Raw genomic sequence first — 25,626 nt, forward strand, 5'->3', positions numbered from 1 at the left:
GTACTCCATGCTTATGTGATTTTTTGTAAGATTTCATTTTGTTGAACCTTTGGTGCTTCAAGGTCAGCAAAGAGAGTATCTTCCTACCTGCATGGAGTATCCCAGTCCTTAAAAAGTTCACAAGACATGCTGTGGCTGGGGAGTGCAGTGGAGGATGGCCCAGGTTCTTGGGCCCTGCACCCCATGGGAGACCAGGATAAGTACCTGGCTCCTGCCATCGGAACGGCGCGTTGCGCCGGCCGCAGCGCGCCTACCGCGGCGGCCATTGGAGGGTGAACCAACGGCAAAAAGGAAGACCTTTCTCTCTGTCTCCCTCTGCTGTCCACTCTGCCTGTCAAAAAAAAAAAAAAAATTTAAAAAAAAAAAAAAAAAAAAAAGTTCACAAGACAAAGTCAAGTCCAGAAGGAAAAACCTGTCTTTTGATTAACTCAGAGTCAGCTAATCTTTGGCCTTAATTGTATCTGGAATATCCTTGTAGTATTGTTACATCACAGTGAATAATCATAAGAATGATATGTCACCTGACCTCAGAAGCCACCTATAGCACCTAATATACTGTCTTAATGATTTTAAATTCTTTTAATTTGGCATAATTTCAAGTTTATATGAAAACTGAAAAAAAAGTCCAGATTCCTCAAATTTCAAACATGCATTTCTCTTTCCTCTCCTTTTTCTTCTCTTTCCCACAGATATGTGTACACACATGTGCACACACACACAATTGATTGTAACCATTTGAAGTAAGTTGTAGACATTGCAACTGTAATACCACCTATCCCTAAAATAATTCACTGTTTTTTTCTTAGAAACAAGGGAATTCTCTTATATAACCTAAGAATTCTAATCAAAACCAGATTAACATTGATGCAATACTATTATCTAATTTCCAACTTTTATTCACTTTCACTAATTTCTCAATAATATCCTTTACAAAAAGAAAATCTAGCCCATTTTTTGCATTTAGTCATCATATCTTGAATTTTTTAAAATCTGGACAGTCCTTATGTCATGACATTTAAAAATTTTAGAAATTCAAGCCCATTGCTTTTATTTTGGGGGGTGTTTTTGTCATATTTTTCCTCAATGTAGGTTTGACTAATAATTCTCATGATTAAATTCAGATTGCACTTAGGCAGGAACTCCTGATTTTCAAAACTTTTCTCAAGGATCCTTTGTAGAAACAGAGCTTTTCTTAAAAAAAAAAAAGGAGTTATTATCATCATGTTCTCAATTTTAAAAATATTCTCCAAAATAAATTTTATTGAAAACATTGCACAGACCCAGAGTTTGTGATTTTGTACCTGACCTCTTGTTGACATAAAACCACTCAGAAGATATCCATTCTAAAGTAATTACAGATTTTTCCATTCCCAGTATTGCTAGCTAGTGAATTACAGTGGTTCTCAACTGAAGGAGTATCTAAAAATTTGTTGAGTAGAGTAAATCTATGGATAGCACCAACTTCTCATCTAGCAATCAAAGGGTAAAATAAGGATTGAGTGTTCTCCCTGCAGGAGAATTATGTTTAATGTTTACTTTGTAAAGTTTCTGAGCTCCAGTGTTTACATCAGTAAATGATGATGAAAATACTTGTCATAGGTCTTTTAGGATCACGTGAGAAAGAACCTACATAATCCTTCATTTAGTCCATGTTCAAAAAATGGGTTTTTTCCTCCATATTCTCTGTCTAGGTACTGCACTGAAAAAATTGGATGCTTACTACTTAAAATGTAATTTGTTTTGTCTAGTTGCATTTTACTTTTGCAGTTTAATAAAATATTGGAAAGTCTTTAGCACCTAAAAAGTAAGTTCCAATTACAAGATAACTGTGCTTCATATCTTATAGTAACTCTACAGATGCTGTATAAGCTAAAAACTTCAAAAGTTTTTGAAAAGCAGAAGGTAGGAGAAGGAAAACAAACATGTGAAATTGTAGAGGAAGACCCATTTGCCATTCAGATGATTTACTGGTGTCCAGAGAGCAGAATATTCTGTGTATCAGGAGTCTCTGCATATGTCATAATTTATAAATTCAGCAGACATGAAATTACAACAGAAATAGTGGTAAGTTATTTAAATTTAATGTTCACACTGGTAGTTATAAAAATTATCATAGATTTTGGTTACTGTTGGTGTAAGTTTTAAGTCAAGTGTGCGGTATTTGGCCAGTAATACAATTAATATGATATTTAATTTTTATTATATTAAAATGATTTGATTTAAAACGACAAGATAGTTCTCTATCAAAGCTTGATACTTGTCTTTGTGTTAAAAGCATTAATATTTTGAGTTAATCTTGCTATAAATTCACATGTCATAATTCTGTCTTTGATGTTAGGAAAATCTGTGTATCTCTTTGTTACATTTACCTGACCAAAATAAGCCTATTCCTTCTGTTTGCTAATTGCTAATATTGGAGTGGTAGCATTCATTTTGTTTTTTACTTGACAAATGAAAATTGTATATATATTCTAGTGTTCAACATGATGTTTTGAAAATACCTATATATATACCTACAAAATAGTTTGCTTATAATTTATTTATCTAATATTTAAAAGTCAAATTGATGCAAGATTTGTTCTATACTTTTTTAAAGTTTATCTGAGTTGTATTGTCTTGTCAAACAATTGCCATAAATGTTTATTTCTCTACTACAATAAGTTCATTTTTAATTAATGTCCATATAGCAATATTTTTGATAAATTAAAACTAATTATGGGGCTACTTTACCCAATCTTAATTTTTCAATAATGAATACTCTGAATATTCAAAATATTAATGCCCTTATGGGATAAACTAAATCTAGTTAAGGTACCTGTAGACAACTTTCCTTTTCTATCCTTTCCATCTTACCAGAAGATAAAGATTATTTACTTTGGTCCTGTGTATACTTACACAACTAAAATTAATATCATCCTTCTCTACTACATTAGTTAAAATCCAGGCTTTGAAGTCAGATGAACCTAGGTTTTAATTCTGGATTTACATTGAATATCTCTGTGATTCTGAGCAAGTTACAGGGGTGCTAGTTAATAGAATCTGGTTGTAATCAAATTTCATCATTTTGTTAATACTACTGTATTTACCACCCTTTAGTAAAATTTCTTTGCAAGCTATTGTTTCAGTCTCAAAAATGTAAATTTTAATGTTGAATAACAAGTATTTATTGTGAAATTAGTTTTAACTAAAGTATTTAATGTAGTAGCAAAGTTACCATACTCTTGTCATTACATAATTCTAGTTAATGAAATTAAAGAACTAATAGTTAAGTTAAGGAAACAATCAAAAATATGATATTTCTTTTGGAAAAATTTTACTAAATTAATGCAGAGCCAAAATGAGATAAAGGTTTTTAAATGAAAAGCTTTCTATATATAACAATTTCTTCCATACTCTCATACACACACACATACACACACTGTATATACGAATACACACATCTCCCCATACTTCAGTTTAATTTTTTCATTGGAATACAATGACCAATTTCTTCTTTTATTTTATGATATATCAAATCATAAGTTAAAATTTTATTAAAGAATATTTTTGAAATAAAATGTTTATCACCACTAATGGGTATTTTTCTTATAATTGTGATAAATGAAAAGATTACACTTTTTATAATTACCATTGAATTCCCATGTGATTCAGAATTAATGCTGAGAAATGAAAAAAATTACATGTTTATGATTGCCATTAAATATTCAAGGTATAAACTGAACTTACTAAACTGAGAAAATGTAAATGATTTCTTAAAAGTTATGTGTTATATGAATGTGACTGTTATGTGACTTAGATTAAATTAAAATTTGGTTTTTGTTTAAGTCACTAGAAGTACGACTTCAATATGATGTTGAAGATATTATTACTCCTGAACCAGAAACCAGTCCTCCATTTCCAGATCTCTCATCCCAGCTTCCTTCTTCAAGGAGTCTTTCTGGGAGCACCAACACTGTGGCTAGTGAAGGAGTAACAAAGGACAGTATCCCATGCCTCAAGTAAGTTATTAGCAATTTTTTTAATGATTTCTTTTTATTTATTTATTTGAAAGGCAGAGTTAAGGGGACAGAAGGGGAGAAACATAGAGAGAGAGAATGAGAGAGAAAAAAAGAGAAAGAGAGAGAGGGAGATTCTCCACCCACTGTTTCACTCCCCAAATGACCACAATGGCTGAGGCTGTAACAGGCTGAAGCCTGGAGCTGAGAAGTCCATCTGAGTCTCCCATGTGAGTAGCATGGTCTCAAGTACCTGTACACATTATCAGGGAGCTGGATTGAAAGTCGAGTAGCTGAGATTAAAAACCAGCACTCATACAGGATGCTAGCAGGTGGGAGTTTAACCCACTGTGACACAAGACCAGCCCCTGCTACCAACTTTTAAAACACTTTTACTGTTAATCATACTTGAAGCCATGGAAAATAAAATCACTCTCCTTTTTTATTAGGTCTTTGTCAAATAATCTACCATCCACTAACAGGTACCCTGGTCTTTGAACATCTATGATGAGGACACAGTGTTTTCATTCTTCATTTATTTATTTACATATTCAGTTCCAGAAGGAACTGAAATAAAATGTTTTTTGAATGGAAAACTAGACAGAGTACAAACTTGACCACTTGAAAAGTGTATGTATGGAATTTCTCTAGCATTTTTGGAATCAAAAGGATGATAAAGATGACTGTCTATTACAATAGTTACATGTTACAAAAAATTTTCTCATGATTGCTAATATGTTACATAAATTCACAAATTTATTTGATAATTGCTTTTAATTTTTTTTAAGTTATACAAGTTTCACATATTTCATATAAACAGATTTAGGAACATAGTGATACTTTCTATCCTGCCCTCTCTCTCACCCACACTCCAACCCTTCTTTCTTCTCCCACTCCTATACCCTATTAATTTTTATGAAAAAAATATATTATTCAGTTTACTTAATGATTGTAAGGTTAACGCAACTCTAAGTAAAAGAGTTCAACAAATAGTATGAAGAAAAAAACACTATTCCTTAACAGAAAAGGGCTATAAGAGTCATTGAATCTCTTACACAATACATTTCTCCAATACAGTACATTTTAGGTACTCTATTACTTACCCCAATCAGGGAAAACATATGATATTTTTCTCTTTGGTATGGGCTTATTTCACTAAGAATAATCACTTCTAGTTGCATCCATTTTATTGCAAAATACAGTATTTTATTTTTTATAGCTCAGTAGTACTCCATAGTGTGTGTGTATATATATATATATATATTTATACACACATATATATATGTGTGTGTGTGTGTATATATATATATATATTCTATAATTTCTTTATTCAATCATCAGTTAGTGGACATCTGGGTTGATTCCATATATTAGCTATTGTGAATTGTGCTGCAATCTGGGAGTACAGATAACTCTTTCATATGCTGACTTCTTTTGGGTAAATGGGTAAATTCCCAGGAGTGGGCTGGCTGGATAATTGACAGGTCTATATTCAGATTTCTGAGGTATATCCATACTGTTTTCCCCAGTGGCTGCACCAGTTGACATTCCCACCAACAGAGGATTGGGGTACCTTTTCCCCTACATCCTGACCAGCAATTGTTTGTTGATTTCCATATGAGAGCGATTCTAACTGGGGTGAGGTGAAACATCACCATGGTTTCGCTTTGCGTTTTCCTAATGGCTAGTGATCCTGAGCATTTTCTCAATAGTCTGTTGTCCATTTGAATTTCCTCTCTTGAAAAATGCCTGTTCAATGCTGTGGTGTAGTGGGTACAGCTGCCACCTGCAGTGCCAGCATCCCATATGAGGGCCAGTTCAAGTCCCGGCTGCTCCACTTCTGATCCAGCTCTCTACTATGGTCTGGGAAAGCAATAGAAGATGGTCCAACTCAAGGGCCCCTGCACCCACGTGGGAGACCCAGAGGAGGTTGCTGGCTCCTGGCTTCGGATTGTCGTAGCTCCGGCCATTGCAGCCAATTGAGGAGTGAACCAGCGGATAGAAGACCTCTCTCTCTCTCTCTCTCTCTCTCTCTCTCTCTGATAGAAGACCTCTCTCTCTGCCTCTCCTTCTCTCTCTGTATAACTCTAACTTTTAAATGAAATAAATCTTTTAAAGAAGAAGAAAAGAAAAATTTCCGTTCAAGTCCTTTGCACATTTCTTAACTGGATTATTGGTTTTGTTGTTGTTCAAGCTCTTCGTAGAATCTAGATATTAAACCTTTATCAGTTGCATAGTTTCCAAATGTTTTCTCTCTTTCTGTCAATTGCCTCTTTGCTGAGTGTTTCCTTTGCAGTTTGCCAGTTTTGGTTTTAGATGCCTGTGTTTCTAGGATCTTTTTGAGAAAGTCTTTTCCTATGCCAGTGTCTTGCAGAGTTTCCTGCTGTGTTCTCTAATGATTTGATGATATCAGGTAATAGATTTATGTCTTTGATCCATTTTGAATGGATTTTTGTGTAGGTTGTAATGTAACAGTTTATATTCATATTTTGACACTCAGAGATCCAAATTACCCAGCACCATTTGTTGAAGAGACTGTCGTTGCTTCAGGATTGGTTTTAGCTCCTTTGTTAAAGATAAGTTGATTATAGATGTGTGGATTGATTTCTGGAGTTTCTGTCCTCTTCTGTTGGTCTATACGTCTGTTTTTTGTGCCAATATGAGACTGTTCTGATGATAACTACCCTGTAGTATGTCTTGAAATCTGGAATTGTGATGCCTTTGGCTTTGTATTTGATGTATAAGATTGCTTTAGCTATTCAGGTTCTCTTGTGTTTCCTTATGACTTTCAGCATCATTTTTTCTAGATCAGCATAGAATGCCATTATATTTTCATTGGGATCACATTGAGTCTGTAAATTGCTTTGGGAAGTATGGACATTTTGGTGATATTAATTCTTCCATTCCATGAACATGGAAGATTTTTCCATTTTTAATATCTTGTTATTTCTTCATTTAATGTTTTTTAATTTTAATCAGAGATCTTTGACATCCATGATTAAATTTATTTTGAAGATATTTTAATTTTTTTACAGCTATTGTGAATGGGATTCATCTTAAATGTTCTTTCTTGGGGCCTGCGCTGTGGCGCAATGGGTTAACGCCCTGGCCTGAAGCACCGGTATCCCATATGGGCGCCGGTTCTAGTCCCAGCTGCTCCTCTTCCAATCCAGCTCTCTGCTATGCCCTGGGATAGCAATGGAAGATGGCCCAAGTCCTTGGGCCCCTGTGCCCAAATGGGAGACCCGGAAGAAGCTCCTGGCTCCTGGCTTTGGATTGGTGCAGCTCCAGCCATTGCAGCCAGTTGGGGGGTGAACCATCGGATGGAAGATCTCTCTCTGCCTCTCCTCTCTCTGTGTAACTCTGACTTTCAAATAAATAAATAAATCTTTTTTAAAAAAGTTATTTCTCAGCCTTTCCTGCCACTTTACCAAACTCTTTCATGAGTTCCAACAGTCTCTCAGTATAGTCATTTGGATCCCCTATATATAGCATCATGTCATCTGCAAATAGGGATAGTTTGACTTCCTACTTTCCTGTTTATATCCCTTTGATTTATTTTTCTTGCTTGATGGCCCTGGCTAAAACTTATAGTGATAGTGGGCATCCTTGTCTGGTGCCAGATGTTAGGGGGAATGCTTCCAACTTTTCCGCATTCAGTAGGATGCTGGCTGTGGGTTTGTCATAAATTGCCTTGATTGTGTTGAGGAATGTTCCTTCAATACCCAATTTGCTTAAGGTTTTCATCATGAAACAATGTTGTATTTTATCAGATGCTTTCTCTGCATCTAGAGATAATCATATGGTTTTTATTCTTCAGATTGTTAATGTGATGAATCACATTTATTTATTGGTGATTTATTAATAAATTATGTTCTCACAATATAGCTAACAAAGTTTAGTACCACAATCAAATGAAAATAAAGTTATTAAATACCATAATAATATTTATCTTGTTTTGGTCACCTTTAGTAATGGATTATAAGTTATTAATTACTTCTTCTACACTGTCAAACCAAATGTTTCTAGTTTTTACTGGTTGGAGAATTAACCCTAATAAACAAAGAATTTCTTTGGTCCCTATGTGAAAATATCTGCATCTACTATCTATTACTCAGGGAACTTTGCTAGTTTCCTCATGTCTTATGAAACACTTTCAGAAAATTTAGATAAAAGATTTCAAGATACAAGATTTAGATACAAAATCTACATAATCAGTAGCTTCTATAGCTTTGTAATCATTGATTTCCCTCCCAAGATGACTTTCCTTGTGAAGTTTACAAAAAAAAAAGGAAATATAAGTAAATATTAATGGGAGGACAATCTGCTCTAGAGGAAACATACCTCAAATTTTTAGCTAATTGAAAATTTTCATATATAATTTTAAGTATTTAATTTTCCCTTCATATCCCTTTATTTCATTTAACAAATTTGTATTGAAATGAAAACTAAAAAGAGGATAAAAAGTTCAAGGAAGAACTATAGGTTGATTTTTTATTAGCTTAGAAGATCTATCACTAAAGTGTGAGTTTTTGTTTTGTTGTGTTTTGTTTTTTTTTTTGTTTTTTGGGGTTTTTTTATGTTTTATTTAATGAATATAAATTTCCAAAGTACAGCTTATGGATTACAATGACTTCCCCCCACTTAACTTCCCTCCCACCCGCAACCCTCCCCTTTCCCACTTGCTCTCCCTTCCATTCACAACAAGATTCATTTTCAATTCTCTTTATATACAGAAGATCAGTTTAGTATATATAAAGATTTCAACAGTTTGCCCTCACATAGCAACACAAAGTGAAAAAATACTGTTGGAGTAATAGTTATAGCATTAAATAACAGTGTACAGCACATTAATGACAGAGATCCTGCATGATATTTTTTTTTAAAAATTGATTAATTTTCTATGTAATTTCCAATTTAACACCAAGTTTTTTTTTTCATTTTCAATTATCTTTATATACAGGAGATTGAATCTGTATATAGTAATTAAAGATTTCCTCATTTGCACCCACACATAAACACAAAGAGTAAAAATACTGTTTCAGTACTAGCTATATCATTACTTCACATTGGACAACCCATTAAGGACAGATCCCTCATGGGACGTAAGTACACAGTGACTCTTGATGTTGATTTAACAATTTAACACACTTGTTTATGGTGTCAGTAATCTCCCTAGGCTCTAGTCATGAGTTGCCGAGGTTATAGAAGCCTTTAGGGTTTGCCGACTTCAATCTTATTCCAACAGGGTCATAGTCAAAGTGGAAGTTCTCTCCTCCCTTCAGAGAAAGGTACCTCCTACCTTGATGGCCCCATTCTTTCCACTGGGATCACACTCGCTGAGATCCTTCATTTAGGTGGTCTTCTTCCTCTTCCTCCTCCTCTTCCTCCTCCTCTTCTTCTTCCTCTTCTTCTTCCTCTTCTTCTTCCTCTTCCTCTTCTTCTTCCTCTTCCTCTTCCTCTTCTTCTTCCTCCTCCTCCTCCTCCTCTTCTTCTTCTTCTTCTTCCTCTTCCTCTTCCTCTTCTTCCTCTTCCTCTTCTTCCTCTTCCTCTTCTTCCTCTTCCTCTTCCACTTCTTCGTCTTCGTCTTAGTCTTCGTCTTGGCTTTCCATGCCTAAAATAATCTCATAGGCTCTTCAGCCAGATCCGAATGCCTCAAGTGCTGATTCTGAGGCCAGAGTGCTGTTTAGGACATCTCCCATTTTATGAGTCTGCTGTGTCTCCCCATTCCCATGTTGGATCCTCTCTCGCTTTTTGGTTTTATCAGTTAGTATTAGAAGACATTAGTCTTGTTTGTGTGATCCCTTTGACTCTTAGATCTATCAGTGTGATCAATTGTGAACAGAAATTGATCACCTGGACTAGTGAGATGGCATTGGTACATGCCACCTTGATGGGATTGTATTGGAATCCCTGGAACATTTCTAACTCCATCATTTGGGGCAAGTCCGATTGAGCATGTCCCCAATTGTACATCTCCTCCCTCTCTTTTTCTCATTCTTATATTTAACCGGGATCACTTTTCAGTTAAGATTTAAACACCTAAGAATAATTGTGTGTTGATTACAGAGTTCAACCACCAGTACTAGAACAAAAATAAATACTAAAAGGGATAAAGTATTACATTGTACATCAACAGTCAGCACAAGAGCTGATCAAGTCACTGTTTCTCATAGTGTCCATTTCACTTCCACAGGTTTCCCCTTTGGTGCTCAGTTAGTTGTCACTGATCAGGGAAAACAAATGATATTTGTCTCTTTGGGACTGGCTTAATTCACTCAGCATAATGTTTTCCAGATTCCTCCATTTTGTTGCAAATGAGCGGATTTCATTGTTTTTGACTGCTGTATAGTATTCTATAGAGTACATGTCCCATAGTTTCTTTATCCAGTCTACTGTTGATGGGCATTTGGGTTGGTTCCCAGGTCTTAGCTATTGTGAATTGAGCTGCAATAAACATTAATATGCAGATGGCTTTTTTGTTTGTCAATTTAATTTCCTTTGGTTAAATTCCAAGGAGTGGGATGGCTGGGTTGAATGGTAGGGTTCTATTCAGGTTTCTGAGGAATCTCCAGACTGACTTCCATAGTGGCTTAACCAGTTTGCATTCCCACCAACAGTGGGTTAGTGTCCCTTCTTCCCCACATCCTCTCCAGCATCTATTGTTGGTAGATTTCTGAATGTGAGCCATTCTGACCAGGGTGAGGTGAAACCTCATTGTGGTTTTGATTTGCATTTCCCTAATTGCTAGTGATCTTGAATATTTTTTTTTATTTTTTTTTATTTTTGACAGGCAGAGTGGATAGTGAGAGAGAGAGAGAAAGGTCTTCCATTTGCCGTTGGTTCACCCTCCAATGGCCGCCGCGGTAGCGCGCTGTGGCCGGCGCACCGCGCTGATCCGATGGCAGGAGCCAGGTGCTTCTCCTGGTCTCCCATGGGGTGCAGGGCCCAAGCACTTGGGCCATTCTCCACTGCACTCCCTGGCCACAGCAGAGAGCTGGCCTGGAAGAGGGGCAACCGGGACAGGATCGGTGCCCCGACCGGGACTAGAACCCGGTGTGCCGGCGCCGCAAGGCGGAGGATTAGCCTAGTGAGCCGCGGCGCCGGCCCGTGATCTTGAATATTTTTTCATGTGTCTGTTGGCCATTTGGATTTCCTCTTTGGAAAAATGTCTATTGAGGTCCTTGGCCCATCTTTTAAGTGGGTTGTTTGTTTTGATGTTGTGGAGTTTCTTGATTTCTTTGTAGATTCTGGTTATCAACCTTTATCTATTGCATAGTTTGCAAATATTTTTTCCCATTCTGTCAGTTTCCTATTCACTTTCCTGACTATTTCTTTTGCAGTACAGAAACTTCTCAATTTGATGCAATCCAAATAGTTAATTTTGGCTTTGACTGCCTGTGCTCCTGGGGTATTTTCCAAGAAGTCTTTTCCTGTACCTATATCTTGCAGGGTTTCTCCAATGCTCTCTAATAATTTAATGGTGTCAGGTCGTAGATTTAAGTCTTTAATCCATGTTGAGTGAATTTTTGTGTAATGTGAAAGGTAGGGATCTTGCTTCATGATTCTGCATGTGGAAATCCAGTTTTCCCAGCACCATTTATTCAATAGACTGTCCTTACTCCAGGGATTGGTTTTGTATCCTTGATCAAATATAAGTTGGTTGTAGATGTTTGGGTTGATTTCTGGTGTTTCTATTCTGTTCCATTGGTCAATCCATCTGTTTCTGTACCAGCACCATGCTGTTCTGATTACAAATGCCCTGTAGTATGTCCTGAAATCTGGTATTGTGATGCCTCCGGCTTTGTTTTTGTTGTACAAGATTGCTTTAGCTATTCGAGGTCTCCAGTGTCTCCATATGAATTTCAGCATCATTTTTTCCAGATCTGAGAAGAATGTCTTTGGTATTTTGATTGGTATTGCATTGAATGTATAAATTGCTTTTGGGAGAATGGACATTATGATGATATTGATTCTTCCAATCCATGAGCATGGAAGATTTTTCCATTTTTTGGTATCCTATTTCTTTCTTTAAGGTTTTGTAATTTTCATCGTAGAGATCTTTAATGTCCTTGGTCTGTAATTCTCTTTCAATGCTGCATCTTTTTCCAGCTTAGGAATTAAGGTGATGCTGGCTTCATAGAAATAATTTGGGAGGATTCCCTCTTTTTCGATTGTTCTGAATAGTTTGAGAATTTGGAGTTAATTCTTCTTTAAATGTCTGGTAGAATTCAGCAGTGAATCCATCCAGTCCTGGGCTTTTCTTTGTTGGTAGGGCCTTTATTACTGTTTCAATTTCTGTGTCAGTTATGGGTCTGTTTAGGTTTTCTATGTCTTCCTGGCTCAATTTAGGTAGGTTGTATGTGTTTAGGAATCTATCCATTTCTGATAGATTTCCCTGTTTGCTGGCATACAAGTCCTTGTAGTAATTTCTGATGATTCTTTTTATTTCTGTGGTGTCTGTTGTTACATTTCCTTTTTCATCTCTGATTGTATTGATTTGAGTCTTTTCTCTTCTTCTTTTAGTTAGTTGGGCCAATGGGGTGTCAATTTTGTTTATTTTTTCAAAAAACCAGCTCCTCGTTTGGCTTAATTTTTGTAATTTATTTTGGATTCAATCCTGTTGATTTCTTCTTTGATTTTAATTATTTCTCTTCTCCTACTAGCTTTGGGTCTGGTTTGCTGCTGATTTTCTAGATCCTTTAGATTAACTGAAAGCTCATTTATTTGGTGCCTTTCCAATTTCTTGATGTAGGCACCTATTGATATAACCTTTCCTCTTAACACTGCTTTTACTGTATCCCATAGGTTTTGGTATGATGTGCTGTTATCCTCATTAACTTCTAGAAAATTTTTGATTTCTCTTTTAATTTCTTCTGTGACCCATTGTTCAATCAGGAGCATGTTATTCAGTCTCCATGTGTTTGCACATGCTCTAGGGATTCCCGAGTTGCTAATTTCCAACTTCATTCCTTTATGGTCTGAGAAGCTGCATGGTATGATTCTAATTCTTTTGAATTTGCTGAGACTTGCTTTATGGCGTAGTATGTGGTCAATCCTAGAGAAGGTTCCATGTACTGCTGAGAAGAATGTAAATTCTTTCTCTGTCGGATGAAAAGTCCTGTAGATATCTGTTAGGTCCGTTTGAGCTATAGTGTCGTTTAAATCTACTGTCTCCTTGTTGATCTTCTGTCCTGTTGATCTATCTCTGAGAGTGGACTATTGAAGTCTCCCAGTACAATTGTATTAGGGTCTAATTCTCCCTTTAAGTCCCTTACCAAGTCTTTTAAATAACCCGGCGCCCTGTAATTAGGTGCATATACATTGATAATCATTATATCTTCCTGTTGAATTGATCCCTTAATCATTATATAGTGCCCCTCTTTGTCTCTCCTAATAGTTTTTGTGGTAAAGTTTATGTTATCTGATATTAAGATGGCTACGCCTGCTCTTTTTTCATTTCTGTTGGCATGGTATATCTTTTTCCAGTCTTTCACTTTCAGTCTGTGTGCATCTTTGTTAGAAAGATGTGTTTCTTGTAAGTAGCAAATAGATGGGTTTTGTTCCTTAACCCAATCAGCCACTTGGTTTCTTTTAACTGGATTGTTCAGGCCTTTAACTTTTAATGTGACTATCGATAAGTAGTAACTTTGCCCTACCATTTTTGGGTTTCCTGTAATCTTTTGCTGTGAGGTTTCCTTCCCCTTCCCTTCTTTCATATGATGACCGTGTTTCTGTGTTTCTGCGTGTATCACATCTTTAAGCATCTTTTGCAGGGCTGGACAAGTGGTGACGAATTCTTTCAATTTCTGTTTGCTATGAAAGGTCTTTCTTTCACCTTCATTCACAAATGAGAGCTTTGCAGGATATAATATTCTGGGCTGGCAATTTTTCTCTCTTAGTGCCTGGGCTATATCTCGCCATTCCCTCCTTGCTTGTAGGGTTTCTGATGAGAAGTCAGCTCTGAGTCTAATTGGGGATCCTCTGAGAGTAATCTGATGTTTCTCTCTTGCACATTTTAAGATCTTTTCTTTATGTTTCACTGTGGTGAGTTTGATTACAATGTGTCGTGGTGAGGATCTCTTTTGGTCATGTTTATTAGGGGTTCTATTAGCTTCCTGTACTAAGATGTCTCTGTCCTTCTCCAAACCCGGGAAATTTTCTGCTAGTATCTCACTAAAAAGGCCTTCTAATCCTTTCTCCCTCTCCATGCCTTCAGGAACTCTTAGGACCTGAATGTTAGGTTTTTTAGTAGTATCCTGTAGATTCCCGACAATATTTTTTAGATTTCTAATTTCCTCTTCTTTTCTTTGGTTTGCCTGTTTCCTTTCCTTTTCTCTGTCTTCTAAGTCTGATATTCTCTCTCCTGCTTCGCCCATTCTGTTTTTAAGGCTCTCTAATTGTTTGTCATTTGATCTATTGAATTCTTCCTTTCATTTTGGTTTCTCGTCACTATCACAGTTTCTTGTTCTACTAGTTGTTTCATTTCATTTTGATTGCTCCTTTATATTTCATTTTCACGAGAGAGATTTTCTATCTTGTCCATTAAGGATTTCTGTAGTTCAAGAATTTGTTTTTGAGAGCTTCTTAATGTTCTTATCAATTTTTTGAGATCCACTTCTTGCATTTCTTCTATCTCATCATCTTCATAATCTTGAATTGGGGTGTCTTTTTCATTTGCGGGCATCATAGCGTCTTTCTTTCTCTTGTTACCTTGGTTTCTACATTTGTTTGGCATCTTGGAGGTGTTCTTTGTTTCCTTCGCTGTGGTGTTTTTTCTCGTTATACTATGACTCTAGATTAAGTGGACTGTCTGCTTTTGATGGATCCTTAGAGGCTATGATGGGTGTGGCCAGAGAGCTCTGTTTGGTTCTTCAGGGTTAAGGGTGTGCCCAAGGTGACTCACCCAGATTGCTCTCTGGCTTGCTCGCTCGCTCCTTTTTTTTTTTTTAGACTCAGTTGGGAAGTAATTCCACACAGCTCACCGGGTTGCCTAGGTTACCGAGTTTGTTTTTCATATGTAAAATGGCGCCTGCTCTTTGTCTTGCTTGGCTTTGTAAGGTGTGTGGAGAGAGAGGCTAGTGACCCTGCCGGCTCCCCCTATTTATTCGCTTTTTCTTCTCTCCTCCAGTCAGCCTGGTGCACTTTCCCCAGTGGGACCTCAGGCCTTGTTCTGTCTTTCCCCGCCAATGTCTTGGGTTACCGAGAGGTCCCTGCCTCACCTCCCAATACAGAGCTGGCGCTCAAATTCTGTAGCTGGGCTTCTGTGGCTGGGTTCCCTCGGTTCCCCACTCTTGTGGCTCCGCTCCCACAGCGCAGCTTGGCTCTGCGGTGGGCGACCTTGGTCTCCCCGTAGGTCTTCTGTGTTACATCCACTAGATCCAGAAGAGTTTCCTCTGCAGTTTTTTCCTGAGTCTCTTCCTGAGGCTACAGTAACTCCACTTTTGTTAAATTATCTTTTCCCAGACTGTTGGTGCATGCCCTCACTCTTCCGCCATCTTGGCTCTGCCAAAAAAAATTCTTAAAGATTTATTTATTTTTTTATTTGTGAGGCAGACTAACAGAGAGAAGGAGAGACAGATTTTCCAACCACTTGTTCACTCACCAAATGGCCGCTGGGGCTGGGGCTAGGCCAGGATGAAGCCAGGAGCTTTTTCCAGGTTTCCCACATGAATTCAGGGGAGTAAGGATGTGGGGCATCCTCTGCTGATTTCCCAGGCACATTAGCAGGGAGCTGGATTAGAAGTGGAGCAGCCAAGACTTGAACCAAAGCCCATATTGGATGCCAGCACTGCAAGCTGCAGCTTTAACCCACTCAGCCACAGCACTGGCCCCTAAACAAGATTTTAAGGTAAACATTTAAAAGATAGGGATGATGACAGAGGAAAACCAGGGAAATCAACAAAGATCTAATGGTAGAAATGGAGTAATCAGTAACAGTTGTTGAAGTGTAATACAAATGGTGACTTGAATAATAGCAGATACTCTTAAGGATCGTTAAGATAATCAGTAGGAAAACTAATCAATATAAATCCTATACTATGTGGTTAGTGCCTAGAAACCAAGCAGCAAAACTGACCTAAGTATTTTGTTCTGTGAATTATATTACATTGTGTAATTCTTGAATTGTATATTATTCACCTTTTACTAAATTATATGTAGGCATCCATCCTCAAATCACTTTTCTTTGCTGAGTTAGACTATCATATACATTAGCTATATAAATAATCATTTCAACTAGCCATGTCTTTGTTTTATTTTTCTTAGCAATATTACAAATCTTATAATTATATACATGTTTGTAAATACAGGATTATTTTATTGCCCCATGCTTCCTGGTATGAGAGACTTAGATTTAAGGAAAAATTTAAAGTGAAGAAATTAGCCCAAGAGTATCCAGTAGAAGAATGTTCCAAGCAGAAGGAACAGCTAGAGAAAAGACTTTGAAGTACTTGGCGTGTTTGAGGAACAGGATCAAGCTCAGTATAGTTAGACCAAATAGAGGTGGGGCAAGATGGAAAATAAAGTATTATATGGCCAACTAATACTTTGCTTTGTATTATAAATGGAGAATGGCAAAGTATTACAGGAGTTTGAGAACTACAGAAATGACATGATCAGATTTAAATTTTGAATAGATCACTTTAGTGGCTGTGTTGGAAATTGATTTAGGGATGGAAGGGAATCATAGAAGCTGAGAAACCATATAGGAGTTTATTGCAATAAATTAATTACACATGAAGTTAATGGCTCCCAGATTTAACAAATAAAATGTAACATACTAATTTAAATCTGAATTTCAGAAAAACAATTAGCATTTTTTAATATCAGTTTATCCCACTGGCCATTCTTAATTTACACTTTTTATTATTTAATTTAAATTTAAATGAACATCCTATATTTTTATTTGCATCTGTAATTAGGGTGGTAGCATTAGAGAAGTAAAGTTCTTGATATATTTTGAAGGTAGCATCAATAGCATTTGATAATTGATTGGGTATAAAGTATAAGAGTATGATTTACTCAAGGATGACTTTAGGTTTTTTGACTCAGTGACTGAAAGATAGGAGTTGCTACCAACTAATGGACAAAACTACAAGTGAAACAAATGTAGAGGACAAGATTAGGAATTCTGAATTCAGTGGGAAAGTTTAACTTTTTAGTTGAGTAGTAGGTTAATGGTCGTTCTTTTTGTTATTCTATAACTTGTATATTCTCGTATATAAGAAATACAAGTATTACATTATAAAAATAATGTAAATACTGTTTTAAAGAAGTTTTTAAAAAGTAAATTGTGTAGGCCAGTTGAAGTTGTGGACCTGTGAAGCTACTTAAAGAAATAACAAAGCGATCTTAAGTAGCTCAGTGTATTCTGAGAAAACTACAAGACACTGTCCACTCTGTGCCACCTCCAGTGTCTGGTGTTATGTATGATAAAGGATGATTCTATACAAATAAGCTGTGTGTGACAGAATTATTTTTCACTTTCTCCTAGTGTTAAGACACGACCAGTACGAATGCCTCCAGGGTACCAAGCAGAACTTGTTATTCAGTTGGTGTGGGTAGATGGTGAACCTCCTCAACAGATTACTAGTCTTGCTGTAAGTTCAGCATATGGAATGTAAGTAATTAGAATTTCTTTCTGATTTGCATTTTCAGCTAATATATTTGATGCTTTAGACATTTCATTTTAAATGCTCACGTGAAGTTCTAAAAATAGGGAAAAAGTCCTTACCTGGATTCTTTTTAGATTGAACCATGATATAAGACAAATCATAATTTAAACTTAAACTGGTTATTTGTTCTTCTTAATGTCAAGTTTGAGATTGTGTTTCCACTTTTATTTATTAGGGGATTATAAAGATATCCTTATATTTTATGATTTGTTTAATTTTGTATTTACTGTCCCTTTTCTCCTTGTGTTTCATTCTGGATATTTTCTCTTGAGTTGTTCACTAATTCCCTTTCATCTGTGTTTAATGGTAGATACACCAAAAGAATTCAATTTCAGTTCTTTTATTTTTCGGTAGTAGACCTTCCATTTCTTTTAAATCTTCTATTATTGAATTATCATTCTTGTCCTTTATTGCCTTGAATATATTGAATATAGTCACTTTATTTTTTTTCATTTTAATAGATTATATATATATATATATTTTTAACTTTGATTTAATGAATATAAATTTCCAAAGTACAGCTTATGGTTTACAATGGATCCCCCCCATAACTTCCCTCCCACCCGCAACCCTCCCCTCTCCTGCTCCCTCTCCCCTTCTATTCACATCAAGATTCATTTTTAATTCTCTTTATATACAGAAGATCAGTTTAGTATATATCAAGTAAAGATTTCAACAGTTTGCACACACACAGAAACACAAAGTGAAAAATACTGTTTGAGTATGAGTTATAGCATTAAATCACAATGTACAGCACATTAAGGACAGAGATCCTACATGAGGAGTAAGTGCACAGTGACTCCTGTTGTTGACTTAACAAATTGACACTCTTGTTTATGGCGTCAGTAATCACCCTAGGCTCTTGTCATGAGTTGCCAAGGCTATGGAAGCCTTTTGAGTTCACTGACTCTGATCATATTTAGACAAGTCATAGTCAAAGTGGAAGTTCTTTCCTCCCTGCAGAGAAAGGTACCTCCTTCTTTGATGGCCCCATTCTTTCCACTGGGATCTCACTCACAGAGATCTTTCATTTAGGCCAATTTTTTTTTCCAGAGTGTCTTGGCTTTCCATGCGAATATAGTCACTTTAAATATATGATTGATAATTCCATATTTGGTAACTACATCTTTTACTTGTCTTGGTTTTTGTTAAATTATATTGTGTTCGTATACACAAGTCTGATTTTTTTGTTTGTATCTGCTTTTTTTCTTTTTCATATTTATTTATATAAAGGGAACAAATTTCATGTATTTCATATATGTAGTTTTAAGAGCATAATGATACTTCCCACCCTACCCTTTCTCCCTTCATCCCTTACTCCTATACTCCATCCACCTTCCTTTCTGTACCACAATGCCAGCCCTAAATTTTATTCCCTGTAATGCCTAATTCTAATTAACTCTTATTCCTAGGGTTTAGCCCTCCACAGATGTGCTAAACTATACTTTTATTAGCAGTGTTTAAGAATTCCTGGTTTCCTACAACCTTCCTAACAATTGTATATAATCAAAGTTTTCTGATAATCGTTAATTTGTCAAAAAGTAGAATATCATAATATTAGTATACTTTTCTCATACATTAGGTAAAATTGAACACCTTTTTGTGGACTGTGACATTACTCTTTCTGCTCTTCATTTCCTACAGATTTGTTGGCCTAGAGACTTATGAAAACTGTATACATATTACAGAAGTTAGCTTCTTCTGTGATATAACTTCCAGATATTTTCCCTGCTATTGCCTGTTTTATGATTTTGTTTAGGTGAATTTTCCTATACATAATTTTTAAATGTTTTATGTCTTTCTATTGTTATTTAGTTTTAACATATTTTAGATTTAGCAATTAATGTTTGCCATATTCACTTCATATATATATATATTATATATATGTGTGTATATATATATAATATATATATGTATATATATATATATATGTACCTACTGTTTTTCTTCAGAGAGGGATATCATATCACATAATGTGGGATTCATGGCAAGGATCATAAAATGAGGAAAGAAGGGTATGTTTTTATGTTGAGGGTATAATTCAGTGAAGACAACATTTGTAGCCATCTGTATACCAAATAATATGGCATCTACACATTTTTATACTCTATTAACTTCCACATATGAGAGAAAACACATGGAATTTATCTTTTTATATCTGGTTCATTTCACCTATGGTAAAGATCTCCAGTTCCATCCATTTTGTGGCTAATGTCAGGATTTCAGTCTTCTTTAAAAAAAAAAAGATTTATTTTATTATTTATATGAAAGAGTTACAGAAAGAGGGAGGGAGGGAGGGAGGGAGGGAGGGAGGGAGGGAGGGAGAGAGAGAGAGAGAGAGAAGTCCTCCATCTGCTGATTCACTCCCCAGATGGCCGCAATGGCTGGAGCTGCACCAATCCAAAACCAGGAGCCAGGAGCTTCTTCCGGGTCTCCCATTTGGGCACAGGGGCCCAAGGACTTGGGCCATCTTCCATTGCTATCCCAGGCAATAGCAGAGAGCTGGATTGGAAGAGGAGCAGCCAGGACTAGAACCAGCGCCCATATGGGATGCTGGCGCCTCAGGCCAGGGCATTAACCCACTGCACCACGGCACCGGCCCCAGGATTTCAGTCTTCAATCTAGTCAGAATTTATTTATGTATAAGATAGGAAATAAGAATTAGACTATATTTTCCTAATTACTAAGAATTTTGCTAATGCCATTTCTTACATATTTCATCTGTACTAATTTAAATTAAGTTTTATCAAATAATCTACTTCTTTTTATATTGACTCTATTTCTCTGCTTCCAAAGTTAAGTATGGTAAGATCTAAGAGAACTCCCTGAGGCCAGCAGTAAGGGGGAATAGTTAGAAAAATTATATGTGTGTTCCTGCAGTTTTCTGCAAGGAATTGTGGAGGCAAGGAAACATCAGAATTGAAAATCTGTGAACCTATATACAGGAACTTACTTCTTGATTAGAAAGTTTCAGATGGGAAAATTGGTATAAATAGCCAATAGATGAAGGGAGAGAATAAGGGACTGTGGGACAGCCTATAGTTTAAAAAGTAAATTGAGGAACAATAAAAATTTTTATGGAGTTTATTTCTACAGTGAATCATGAATTAGCTCTAAACCCAAAGTAATTCAGGAGTTCTACAGAGAGAACTCAAGTAGGAGGGCTTTATAGGATAGAGAAATAAAGCCTATATATAAAATATAGATCAAATGTGCATTTGATTAATTATAGTTGTACAGTTACATTATATATACTGTTGTAAAGTTCCTAGTTATATGAGGGTACTTAAAAAGGTTTATAGAAAATTAAAAGATAAATTTATTTTAGCACAAAAAGTTTTTGAAATCTCTCCATAGTCTTTTCATAATATACAGTTTCCATGACCTTTGTGAAAACTCCTTGAATGCATGGATTTCGAAATTTTCTGGACAAAATAAACCTGCCTTTTAATTTCATTTTCCATGAGCTTTTTGAAGTAGCCTGTACAAGTATATGTTAATTGGCTACTTTTGATTGGTTGAGCTTAATTTCTGTTTTTCTTTAATATGGGCATTTACAAAAAGCAGCTCAAGTTAAATTCTACTTATATTTGCAAATCAAGCAAGGTTCAGACATAGTCTCCATTTTAGTGTAACACTATATGAGTAGTCCCATTATTCAATATGGTAGGAAAGACTGTTTTTAGCCTAAGTGGTTACCATAGAATGTGGCTCAGTTCAAACTATTTTCCGGATTTCATTCTCAATTGATGGATCTACAAAGGCAGGGGCTATCAGAATTAAGAGTCTCTGAAAATGTGCCACCTCATTCATGGCTCCAAATAGTAAAATGTATGTAAAAGACATTTCCTGTTTATGTTTGTCATTGTTATCTGATTATACATCCATTTGATTTGACCGAGATCTGTAACATTTTTCCTTTTCTCAGTTTCACCTTTTCCACCAAACTCAAGCTGACTGACTATGCAGTCCTCTTTCACTTTATGAAGCAGATTATTATTTGAATAGTACTTCATGTCAGTGATTCTGTAGTTACATTTAAATATTAAAGGAAGCAAAAATCATATATACACTAGATATCAAAGGAAGCAAAAAACATAAGGACAACCATAATTTAATTATTGTAAGAAATATTTGACAACTATTTGATGTCAAAAATCTTAATTGGCCTAAGTCTAATGAGGAGAGAAAATATCAAGGATCAATCTGGCAAATGTTAGCTAACTATCCCTATTTTTTCATTACTTACTAATTGTTTACTTTTTTAAGAATCTACCATGGGGAAACTTTTAAGTCAGAAACTGAGGAGTGTGAGACTTTTCTCCTCTTACAAGTTAGTAAATATTCTGCCAGTTTTATGTTTTTATGACAAAAAATAGGCCTCTGGGTCAGAAACACGGTTTATTTCTGAGAGCAGAACAGAAGCTAAGTCAACACCTTCCATTAGTTCCTGGAGTCCTGATCCTAACAGGGTAACATAATGAGGGACAGATGGTATTTGTGTGTGTAGCTTGGTACATTACAAAAGTAGAACTCTGGATATTGAAGTTGGCTGTATAGAGAAGTCCAGTGTTTGCTTCCTTCTCTACCAAAATACTCCAAAGCAACTGTGGCTCTAGGTCCATGCCTGGGGAAGAACACCAGAAGCAGTAGGAAAAATAGTAGGAACACAGTAGGACATCTATAACAGGTATAGTAGCTTATATAGAGTGGAGAAAAGGTATAAAGTGGTATCTGAGGCCCCAGGGCCAGGGGATTCCCCGTTGCTGGGAAGAGGGTTAACAGCAAAGGATAGGCAAAGTGCATCTGCACAAACTTGTCACCTGAGCAAGCCTCCCCAGAGAGGAAACCTCTGTCACAGATCATAGCTCAGTGAAGAGTGTTCCTTCAAAAACTCAGGGCTCCAGGACCTCAGAGAGGCAGCACACACAGTTCCCTCCCCTACTCCTCAAAGCAAGAATTGTGGCAGGGAGGCAGCAACTTGAGAGGGGCACTGCTTGTAAGGAGTTCTTGCCTGTTTTCTTTCCAGGAGTCTCAGAGACATTTCTGCATTCTAGCAGGCAGACTTGGCCCCACATCTCCAACTGGGCACAGCAGGGCATCAATAGCCCTGGAACCCAGACCCACATAACGCTCTGTCCTGCTGTAGATATTAAGGGCAGGGAAGCTAGGTAGCCTCTAGTACTATGAAAGTGAGGCATGCCCCATTAGAATTGAAAGCCATCCTCTTTCTACTGCCTCCTGTCCCCCGACCTATTGAAAATTGTAGGTTGCTACTGAGTTCCTATGCACACACTCATCTTACTGTAGAATTCCCTATTTCCTGGGGGCTGATCTCATAGTGGAGTTAGGGGACATACTGTACAGAATGAGTGGGTACTTAGGATGGTGGTCACACCTGGATGATTGAAAGTGATTTGGGACTATGAGGTCACTCTTAGCTGTAAAACAGCTAGTTCACCTTGGCACAGAGAAAAGCTGACTTTTCCAACACACCAGTTGGCTCCAGCATCACCCCTACACCCAATAACTATAGCCAGAGGTGTTCTACCACACCCATCTTGGGTGTCACTCTGGACTCTTGACATATGGACAAATTGTAGGGGCCAGAGCTCCCTGACACCACTCAATACACATCCTAGAAGCTCATATATAAGCCTTGGGTACTCCATCAAGCCTCAGAATAAACCCTTAATCAAGCCAGGAGTAAAACCCTTAATCAAAAAAAGAAACATCCTGCAGAAGCCATAAAAACAAAAATCAATGTAGAAACACAAGAAACTTGTATTGAACTGTGATGTGAGATTGATGAAATGCCAAACAATTCAAAAGAATGATTATAAGGTTACTCTGAAATAGAGAAAGTTAAATGAGATTAGGAAATCAGTGCATGACATGGATGAGAAAATCAGCAAAGAAATAGAGATACTGAAAAAGAACAGAAATATTAGAACTGAAATATTCCATAAGCCAAATAAAAAAACGCAGTTGAAAGCCTTAACAGCAGACTTGATGAGACAGAAAATAGGGTATCTGAGGTCTTTTGAAATATCTCTGTCAGACAAAAAAAAAAAAAAAGGAAGGAAAAAATGAGAAGAAAAACACTGGGAATTATGGGGTAACATCAAATAATGAAATATACAGGTCTTAAGAGTTCTGAAGAATTAAAAATAAAGAATAGCTTAGAAAACATATTCATTGAAATAATAGCAGAAAATGTCCCCAATTTGGAGAAAGACATGTATATCCAAACACAGGAAGTGAATAGAACCCCAAGTTACAATATGCATGATCACAGAAGATCTTCACCATATCTTTTTCTGTGAAATATTTGTCAGATTTTGGTATCAAAGTTTATTAGTCCTCATAAAATGAGCTGAAAGAAGATCCTACCACCTTTGTTTTCTGAAAAAGTTTGTATAAGATTGACATTGTTCTTTTCTAGATGTTTGACAGTATTAACCAGTAAGGCCACCTTGGCCTAGAGGGTTTTTTTAATTTTATATTTTAATTTTTTTGGTATTTGTCAGCTCTGTTAACATTTTTCCCCTTAAGAAACTGTTTGTTTAATGAGTACAAATTTCATAAGTACAACTAAGTACAACTTTAGGAATATAGTGATTCTTCCCATCATACCCACCCTCCCAGCCTACCTCCTCCTCCCTCTCCCATTCCCAGTCCAATTCTCCATTAAAACAAACAAACAAACAAACAAACCTGTTCCTCAACAGTCAACACAAGAGCTCTTCAAATCATTGCCTCTCAAAGTGTCAATTTCACTTCTACAAATTGGATTTTAGGTGCTCTATTAATTATCACAAGTTAAGGAGAACAAATGGTATTTGTCCCTTTGGGTGGGACTGGCTTATTTCACTAAGTATGATGTTTTCCAGATTCATCCATTTTTGTTGTAAATGACCAGATTTCATTTTTTTTTTTACCTCTGCATGGTATTCCATAGTGTACATATCCCATAGTTTCTTTATCCAGTCAACAGTTGACGGGCATTTGGGTTGCTCATATCTTAGCTATTGTGAATTGAGCTGCAATAAACGTGAATGCAGATAACTCTTTCACATACTAATTTCATTTCCTTTGGGTAAATTCCCAGGAGTGGAATGGCTGGATCATATAGTAAGTCTATACTGAGATTTCTGAGATATCTCCATACTGTCTTCCACAGTGGCTGTACAAGTTTACATCCCCACCAACAGTGGATTAGGGTACCTTTTTCCCCACATCCTTGCCAGCATCTGTTGTTTGTTGGTTTTGATCTGCATTTCCCTGATGGCTTGTGATCCTGAGCATTTTTTCATGTGTCTGTTGGCCATTTGGATTTCTTCTTTTGAAATATGTGTGTTTAATTCCTTGGCCCATTTCTTGGGTTGTTTTGTTGTTGTGGAGTTTCTTGATCTCTTTATATATTCTGGTTATTAATCCTTTATCAGTTGCATTGTTTGCAAATAACTTCTCCCATTCTGTCAGTTGCCTCTTCACTTTGCTGAGTGTTTCTTTTGCAGTACAGAAGTTTCTCAATGTGGATAATCCCTTTTGGTGATTTTGGCTTTAATTGCCTGTGTCTCTGGGATCTTTTCCAAGAACTCTCTACCTGTGCCAATGTCTTGCAGGATTTCCCCAATGGTCTCTAGTAATTTGATGGTATCAGGTCATAGATTTAGGTCTTTAATCCACTTAGAATGGATTTTCATGTAAAGTGTAAGGTAAGGGTCCTGCTTCATACTCCTGCATGTGGAAATCCAGTTTTCCCAGTGCCATTTGTTGAACAGACGTTCTTTGTTTCAGAAATTGATTTTAGCACCTTGGTCAAATATAAGTTGGTTATAGATGTTAGGATTAATATCTGGCATTTTCTATTCTGTTCCACTGGTTTATCCATCAGTACTTGTACCAGTACCAGGCTGTTTTTATTATAACTGCCTTGTAGTATGTCTTGA

General features: G+C 36.4%; 1 protein-coding gene across 4 annotated transcripts in view; it reads left to right on the top strand.

The window, feature by feature from the left end:
- STXBP5L (syntaxin binding protein 5L) overlaps nt 1-25,626 on the top strand; it is a 443,316-nt gene that overhangs the window by 286,049 nt on the left and 131,641 nt on the right. For all 4 annotated transcript variants that reach the window (XM_062208715.1, XM_062208727.1, XM_062208721.1 and 1 more), the window contains 3 exons: nt 1,847-2,064; nt 3,826-3,998; nt 17,491-17,616. In XM_062208715.1, coding sequence (XP_062064699.1) covers nt 1,847-2,064; nt 3,826-3,998; nt 17,491-17,616 — 517 coding nt within the window. The remainder of the gene's footprint in view (nt 1-1,846; nt 2,065-3,825; nt 3,999-17,490; nt 17,617-25,626) is intronic.

Source organism: Lepus europaeus, chromosome 2 (genome assembly GCF_033115175.1).
Source record: "Lepus europaeus isolate LE1 chromosome 2, mLepTim1.pri, whole genome shotgun sequence".
Taxonomy (NCBI): domain Eukaryota; kingdom Metazoa; phylum Chordata; class Mammalia; order Lagomorpha; family Leporidae; genus Lepus; species Lepus europaeus.